The 9,079-nt window shown below is 41.2% G+C and overlaps 1 protein-coding gene across 1 annotated transcript in view; it reads left to right on the forward strand.

Moving 5' to 3' along the window:
• Pthlh (parathyroid hormone like hormone) overlaps positions 1-2,110 on the forward strand; it is an 11,187-nt gene extending 9,077 nt beyond the window's left edge. Inside the window, exon 4 of the mRNA XM_028757632.1 lies at positions 1,640-2,110. Coding sequence (XP_028613465.1) covers positions 1,640-1,649 — 10 coding nt within the window. The 3' untranslated portion in view covers positions 1,650-2,110. The remainder of the gene's footprint in view (positions 1-1,639) is intronic.
• The last annotated feature ends 6,969 nt before the right edge of the window (positions 2,111-9,079 follow it).

Below are 9,079 nucleotides of genomic sequence, written 5' to 3' on the forward strand. Positions count from 1 at the left end.
ACATACATACATCACACACCTACCACACACATACACACACACACATACACACATACATACATATATCACACACTTACCACATACACCACATGCATACACACATCAAACACACACTACACACACACTGCACACACCACACACACACTGCACACACCACACACATACACACCACACACATACACACACACACACTCCTCCCTTCATGCTGGCCACTTGATACATTTTACTTGGCTTTTCCAGTATGTACCTTTAATAAAGGCAAATTCAGAAAGAGCCAAGTAAAGCCTAGATAGGGTAAAAATTAATTCCTTTCTTTTTGAGAAAGATAATTGTTCAAAAACGCTGTTAACTTCCACTTTTGTTATCTTAAACTCAATCTAATAAGTGCCACTTAGAAAGACACGTCTTAGTAGATGCAATACACAAATTAGTGAATTATTATTATTTTGCTTTACTGCTAACATCTATCCATCTCAAATATTCATCTTAAAGTCTCCTTTTCTCTGCAGTTAGGAGCTTTTTCAGTATTCCAACCCAATCAAAACTATTGAAGAGTCAGCTTCGTGAGACTCCCTATATGTTAGCAACTTTTCTTTAAGTTGCATGTGACACGCCAAAGTGGTCGAGACTTTTTGACTCCCACACCCACATGTGTCTGCAGCCTGCGGCTCCACCCACACATCCGTCTGTTAATTCAATGACACAGTCGATTCCTACTTTCCTAAGCGTTTCCTTATAAATGACTGTGTTTTCACTGAAATAGTTTTTTACAAAGAGAAGAGACAGAGCAGGAAGCTCTCAGTGTCCCGGCCCTATCACTGTAGTCTCCACCCCAGCACTACCTCTGAGTAATCACACAGACAGAGCAACGGTAGCTCAGTTTATTCCTAGGTGTCTGGTCATTTAAAAATAGACTTTTTACTGAGACAGGAGGATTGCAGGTTTGAGACTGGCCTGGGCTATCCAGTGAGAGACTTTCTTTTAAGAGAACGTTTTGTTGCTTCTCTTGAAAAATCCATTCAAACCAAACTAGGAGAGACAAATAATCCTTGCTTTTGCCTCTGAAGTTAAAGTCCAGTATCAGCCTCATAATGAGTGTGCAAAGACAGCTTAAAAACATGACAGGCCTCGTCACATGAACACAGCATGTTCTGTTTAACAACTTCTCCTCTAATATGTGTCCAGCATCCCAGACCCACCAGCATCACAGTCCACAGCTAAACGAGCACCCAAGCAGAATAAACAAACTTTGGACCACTCACATCAGATATGCCAAGAAATAAACTTCTAAGTGAGGAACACTGATGTCTGAGGCCCCAGCATTGCCACCACGGTGCTTTCCTGACATGTCACTGGCAGGCAGCCTGGTTCTTCTTTTTCTGGCTGACCATGGTTGGCTATCCATGCCCTCTTATCTGTCTGTGCCACACTGATCTCTCAGTTGGATGGAGAACTCCCGCCATAGCTGAGGTTCCTGAGATGGGTGGACTCCCGAGTGGTACTTTTCCATAAGTGCAGCTTGAGTTCCCGCCATCTCTTCCCACTGAGATCCCACCTGTCTCTTTCACATCTTTATTGCCTGCTGTCCTGTCTGCAAGAGAAATTAATCTCTTTTTTTCCCCCTTCCTTGTCTTCACAGGACGCATTGAAATTTTCATCGAAGATCTTCCAAGGACACGTTACAGGATTTTGTAATAGTAAACATATGGAAAGTATTAGACATATTTATTGCCTGTACATATTGTAAATGCATTGGGATCAAACTGTCTCCCCAGGAAACTGCACATGGGTCATGTGAATATTTTTCCCTTTTTTTTTTGCCAAGGCTAATCCAATTATTACTATCACTGTTACCATAATTTATTTTGTCAACTGATGTATTTATTTGTAAATGTATCTTGGTGCTGCTGATTCTGTTTTTTTGTAACATAATGCACTTTAGGTATACATATCAAGTATGTTGATGAATTTAACACAAAAAAGTGTCTATTTTGTGGTTCATTTTAATGAGTTCTGAAATATAATTATCTAGACCGATTTCCTTCTGTGCATGTAAAAATAGCAGTATTTTAAATTTGTAAAGAATGTCTAATAAAATATAATCTAATTACACCATGACTCACAATGTGAATTTTATTCTTTAAAGTTTCTAATCAGAGAAACACAATACAATTTTTTTTTAACTCTACTTGAATATAATCCTAAGCTTAATATGTTTATATGGGCATCTACTCCAATGTGTCCACATTACCTTTTAGTTAAAAACCACTTAAAATCTATTTTGTCCAATATTTTAGTTCAAGTCAATAGAATGGCTGAACAGCCTGAACTTCAAGTTGAAATAAAGTCAAGAAAAGTCAAAAAAAAAAAAAAAAAAGCAGAGCAGTCAGGAGAAAGGGTCAAAGAGGGTTGTCCAGAGTTAAAACCCAGAGGGAGAGGTGGACCCAAGACTTTGACTCTGAATAAATTTTGCCAATGTAAAGTTTAGTTTGCAAGTGCTCGCTCTCATTCATAACAATAATAAAAGACCTGCTCAGGAATTCTGCTGGTTATGGTTTCCTCCTAGAGGAAAAAGAAATAAAGGTTTGGAAGCTTCAGGAAAAGTCAAAAAGCTGTCTCAGTTGCAGGAGCTCTAATGTCAACAACAGCACACTCTTAGCACCACAGGGAACCAACCCCATCTCCATTGTGAACTTCACACTCCTGTCTCAGCCTTCTGGTCAAATTGTGTTCTGTTCTGTTTTCTGTTTTCTGTTTTCTGTTTTCTGTTTTCTGTTTTCTGTTTTCTGTTTTCTGTTTTCTGTTTTCTGTTTTCTGTTTTCTGTTTTGCTTTGCTTTGCTTTGCTTTGCTTTGCTTTGCTTTGCTTTGCTTTGCTTTGCTTTGCTTTGCTTTGCTTTGCTTTGTTTTGTTTTGTTTTGTCTTGTGGCTTTCCAAGACAGGGTTTCTCTTTGTAGCCCTGAATGTCCTGGGACTCACTGTGTAAATCAGGCTGGCCTTAAACTCAGAGATCCACCTGCCTCTGCCTCCTAAGAGCTGGGGTTAAAGGCGTGCACCACCACCACCTCCTCCTGACTTGAAATTGTGTTCTTTAAGTGTGTTCGGCATAAGACACAACAGCAAAATCCAAACCTTACGAGTCAAGCACACCCATGCTCAGGAATGTTCTGTCACTACTCAGCAACCTATTTGATGTCTATCAGATGATTGGAAGCACTTAGGAAGTAAAATGCAGTAACTTTCTCCAAGGTTCTTCCACACCACCGTGTAGATTACATGAGCCAACACAACACCGTCTACTTGAAACTATGAAATGATACAAGACACGTGTATTTTTTAAAAGAACAAGGAAGAAACACAGGGAGAACATAGGGAATGACTGACTTTATAAGCATTGTCTCTTGGGTCTCAGCCTTCAAATTGACAGGTAAACATGAGACATCGTACTTACTTCTTATGGATTTCTAGAGATGGTTTTCATATCTAAGGAATATTCAGAGGCTAAGGTACAATAAATATTCTAGACTTGTATACTCAAATACTTTGGAACACCTCAAAAAACAGCTACAGCTTATTTTGTAAAACTCCATCTGAAAGTCTAAACCTTGGAAAGACTGTATCCAAGCTTTATAAGTTGCTTCCAGGAAAGATATGTTTCTAAGCCAGTTATGGTGGTGCTTGCCTCTAATCATAGCATTTGGAAGTTAAAGACCAATTTATCTCCATGAGTTTGAGGGCAGCCTATTCTACATAGTGAATTTTAGGATATCCAGGGCTACGTAGAGGGACCCTGTCTTAATGCCTCAAAAAAAAAATACACAGATAATGGGGCATGCCTGATATTTTAAATGCAAGCATCTTTAAGTTTATCTTGCTAAGTAGCCCAATGCTATGAGTAGGAAAATTGAACTGTGGGGCCTTCTGTCACCAATTCTTCCCAAAGCATTCTTGATAACTATTGTTAACTTTAGACACACCCTGGCTTCCCTGGCAGTGATTCAAAAAGGACTGTAGTATGATACAATAGGAATATGTAGGAAACAAGACAACCTTCAGAAAAAAACACAAATACAAAATTAAGACCAAAAAATCAACATACAGAAATGTAGCAAATTACATTCTACATCACAACAGCTTTAGATAATGTTCCCCAAGCAATAGCAATTTAAATAAGGTGAATTGGCCTGAATACTCAGAAATTAAGCAAAAGAAGCTAAATCTACCAGTGGACCACTTAATCTTTATTCGTACAGAGATCTTGTGTTAATTAAACACCTAATATACTTATAAATGTAGAGTTAGCTCCAAATGCACATACATAATGACGTGTATGTAACACTGTATACTTTACCTATGCTGTCTTAGCCATCATTGTGAAACATGACTTTGTAACGCAGCTCAGATATTCTGAGCTACATTGTCAGCAAAGCCTTGGGTTAACAGTATCACCTTTTAGAAAGTTAAAAGTCAACACTGGCATCTTCCTTCCTCGTTACAAATGCTAGTTTGGCTTACTGGCCATATCAAGTTGAAAATGTAAAGAAATTGAACATTTTTTTAGAAGGCAAAACTGCATACAGTGATGGTCTGGGTGTGCTGACTACACAAAGCAACTTAAAGACCCTTCAAACACTATATGCCTACTTCACACAAGGACAAAAAGAGCCAATGTTTTCAAATCCAAGTTGCTCTAACACACTACGTAATGGGCCCAAGAGGAAGACAAGAGTCAAGTGTGACTTTAATTTCTATCCTCTATTTGTTCATTCACTAAACAATGAACTGTCCATCACTGGTGTCCAACCAGCCTTCACATACCTGAACTTATTCTAGATAGAATTCTTATTCATCCCAAGCTGTTACCGTTGCATAATCTACAGTTGACCTCTAGACCAGCTTCATGATAGCTTAGTTGCTACTTTCCCCTCTGCCCACAAAGTTTATTGTAATTCAGAACTCGCTGTGGAGAGAAGTCAAGCCATCAGGACCTTTATCTTCTGTAAGTGCTGGAGATCGTACTGGGAACTTGAACTAGGAAGTGTTCCTAAAACACTTCCTGAAACTAAGGATGAAGGTCATCTCAAGTGCCTATCCTTCCTGCTTCCCTTCCTTCCTTTCTTGACCCAGAAGGTTTTACATACAAGACTACCATGAAAGATTCTACTATAGAGTTGCCAGGTTCCATCTTACTAGTGAAGTCTCAAGTGAGCTCTTCAAAGGCAGAATGAAAACTCTAAGTGCCAGGGGCTAAAGTGTTATTTCAATAGATTCTGCCTTCATGTGATGGGCTCACTTCTCAAGAGAAACAACTAACCCTTGCTGCCTCCCTAATCACCTTGTAGATTTCTATGTCTAATGCCCAACACCAAACTGCAGCCTTAGCACAGCAACTGTCTGTCTAATAGGTATCAGACAAATTCTTCTTTAGATTTCAAAATATGGAGAAGATTAAACAAAGCCTCTGGAGACAGAAGGGGATTCTGACTCCCACCTTGAGCCCTTCTCCTGTTCCAGTAACAGGAAGCTTGGAGAGTAACACCATGCTCTCCACTGTGCACCAGAGTGCCCTCTGTTCCTCAGCCTCTGGTTTCACAGGGACTTTTCCAGCTCCATAAGCATAAGAAGTAAGGGTTTGTGTTGAGGGTACAGCAACCTCCCACAGGAAGGGAGGAGAATTTAAAATATCAGGTTCTCTTCCCGTGAATACACGGCATAGAAGTTACCCACAGGGCCCAGTGTGCAGACAAGCCATGCTGCTCTTTTGACAGAAGATTAATGTACACAGCTACCAACCAGACCCACCGGCATCAGGATGCGAACATTCACGTCTCTGTGTAAGTTCCTAACACGAGTGTGATGGGGATGTGTTATGTTTTTAAATTGCATTTTAATTAAACTTCAAAACATCTTCCTAAGAGCTGGAGGACATTTATAAATTGGAATAAACATGAGGTATGTCACTCTTGAAAAATGGATTGTTAGCTAGAGGCTACTACAGAGACTCCTACTCCCTGCCGAGTACACACAGCTTTGGGGGTCTGAAAAGAAAAATAGTCCAGCCATCTTCCATTTGAGTAAGATAATTGATGGTCACAGATCACCAAGTTGTCGTTAAAAAACTGCTGGGAAGGGGCTCTGTTGAGGTCCATGTTGTACAAAACAAATGCAAAACAGTAACAAGCCAAGCCCCACGCACTTAGCAGCTCCAGCCTCCCATCTGTCTTCCTTTCACTCATCCCAGTTACTGGTGAAACCAGGCATCAACATCAACTGCAAGTACTGAAGCACTGTAGCCTGGCTAGCCCAATATGTGAAAGAAGAGAGTGGGCTGCCTTACCCATAACTGTCATCTTCTTCTAGAATTAAAGTTATACTTTGTAGCATTTTGCAACATTACAAAAACTACTGTGTCAGAAAGAACAAAGTATCCTAGTTGTGGAGTGAGCATTCATTGTTTTCTGGGGACCTGCTGTATATGTGCACTAGCTTGACTTGTAATCCCTCACCCTATGTGCAACATCCACAGAAATAGGATTCTTAGTCTGTTTTGCCGGCTACACAATTCTGCCTTAGATGAGAGCTTTCCCAGTCAGAGGAGATAAAAAGTGTTCACAGCAAGCTCTACCTGACGCTAGAGTATTAGCAAAAGCTTACCAATGTCACAGGAAAGCTGAGTTCTGCTTGCTTGTCAGTGCATTCAAGGAAATTCTGGGTTCTGAGAACTATACTTCCAGTTACTTCCCTGCTTCCTGCTCCCCAAGGGCTCTGTCCTACCAGCTTCTTTGGCCTGAGGGGACCCTTCTTCCAAGGTTTGCTCTCTTTCTCTGTCTCTCTCTGTCTTTCTCTTTCTGTGTATGAGTGTGTCTGTACATATGTGTACATGTGTGTATATGTCTGTGTATGTCTGTGTGTACATGTGTATGTATTTGTGTGTACACGTGTGTGAGTGTCTGTATATGTGTATCTTTATCTCTGCATCTTTTTCATTCTCTCTTTGATTTCCTCTGTCTCTATTTTGCTTCTCCTCTTTCTGTCTCTAAATGTCTCTTTGTTTGTCTCTGTCTCTCATGTCTGTCTCACATGCTTTATTTCTCCTTGTCTTTCTACCGCTATCAAGTCTCTGTGTGTGTTTCTGTGTCTTCCTTTCATTTTCTTTTTTTTTCTGACTTTCTCTGTCTCTGTGTCTTTCCCTACAACACACACGTTGAGAGAGAGAGAGAGAGAGAGAGAGAGAGAGAGAGAGAGAGAGAGAGAGAGGGAGGGAGGGAGGGAGAGAGAGAGAGAGAGAGAGAGAGAGAGAGAGAGAGAGAGAGAGAGAGAGAGAGATTGAGAGCCAGGAAGCCCAGGTGTCTACAGAACCCAGGAATGAGCAGCTATTGCCCTAGGGAGGTGGCAAGGGCGGGCGGGAGCGCTGGCTGGCAGGCGGTATGTAAGCATACACAGAGAGCCACTTTTTGTAAGAAGGTTAAAACATATTTAAAATGGGACCACCTTGGAGAGGAGACCGTTCCCCTCCTGTTACCTCTCAACCTGCTCCAAAACTTCAGTATTCAGTTTTTCCAAGGCCGGCTCTCCCTGCCCCCCTCCTCCCCTGGCAGGCTGGTTTTCTGTTGAACACTCAGCTTCTTGCAGGGCCTTTTCACTCCTCTGTGGACACTTAGAAATGCTGCTGGCCATCTCTCTTTCCACACACAACTGATGTGTGTGCTCATAGCCACACAGGGACAAACAATGACCTGCAATCAAACATTCTTTTTGCTGGGTTTCTACTTTTGGGTTGGCTTTGGGGGACTTATTTATTTCTACAGGATAGAGAAGAGAGAGCGAAGGGTATCGGTTACTATTGTCTTGTCTGCCCACCTCTGTAGAAAACACTTTTACCCCTGGTGTCCCCAGGCATCATCCAATTAAGGTGAAAGGCTTCCATTCAGTTCTACTTGATTTAGGGGAAAGGCCACCTTCTGTCATCAGGGTGTGGGGTGCAGAGTGAACATTTTTCCTTTTGGAGATCAGCCAGGGATCAGATAACAGACCACTGGACTCTGTTTTGAAAGTGTCCTGTGGTAGGAGAGTCGATTGAATCATTCCAGATTTTCCTGGGAAAACCTAAAACTCCCCAGCTCTAAAATCGTGGCACACTCCCAGTGTATAGGTAAGGACTCTTGAGCTCTTCAAAGCAGGCTGTCTTCTCACTTTACACTAAGTGGCCGCCTAGAGGAATGGCCCAAATAGAAGCCATTGCCTCAGAGACTTGTGAAAATGGAGGATTAGGCTTTTACTGACTACATGGGGGAGGTATGTGCGCTTCTAACCACAGGAAACAATAGCACCCATCAGACAAGCTTGTCTTTGTCACAGTTGGTTTTGCTCAATAGTCACAACAGTCTACCTGCTGAATCAGGAAGCCTGTGAGCCTAAAGCCAACAAGGCTCCTGCTGCTCCTGTGGTCTTCCCACACTGCCATATCACACCCTCTTACAGTGTCACAGGCAACAGCCCATGGGGTACAGAGAAATGTCAATGTGGATTAAATGAAACTCAGATGTCCTGCCTATCATTATTTGATTCCTGGAGTACAATCCACATACCACTTGGCTTTTCTACTACACTGAATAAACAAATATTTATCTCTTCTTGTTGTCTGTGCATTTCCAGTCATTACTTACCCTTGGGTTAATGGTTGGTTTAGAGAGATGCTCCACAGTAGCTTGCTGTCCTATGGACAGTCATTGCCCTGCTCATTAGAACTGGGAGTTGGCTGCATCTTAACCAGGCTGCCCTTAATGTGTTACAAATCTCTGCTTCTCTCATTCTTTCCTTTTTGTTGCTTTTACCATAGGAACAATGTGACGTGTTGTCATTATGTAATAACAAGAAGTTGCAATTATAACCCCCGTATTTACGTTTCATGTAAGTGTAGCCAAGCACCACAGAAACATGTTTATGTAGAACCAAAGTTAGTCTAAGAAATTTATAATAATAAAAATCCAAATATTCAACAGGTAACACAATTCTTTTAAAAATAAATTTATTTAGAGTCTCTCTCTCTCTCTCTCTCTCTCTCTCTCTCTCTCTCTCTCT

The sequence above is a fragment of the Grammomys surdaster genome, unplaced genomic scaffold (assembly GCF_004785775.1).
Source record: "Grammomys surdaster isolate TR1022 unplaced genomic scaffold, NIH_TR_1.0 126176, whole genome shotgun sequence".
NCBI classification, from domain to species: Eukaryota; Metazoa; Chordata; class Mammalia; order Rodentia; family Muridae; genus Grammomys; species Grammomys surdaster.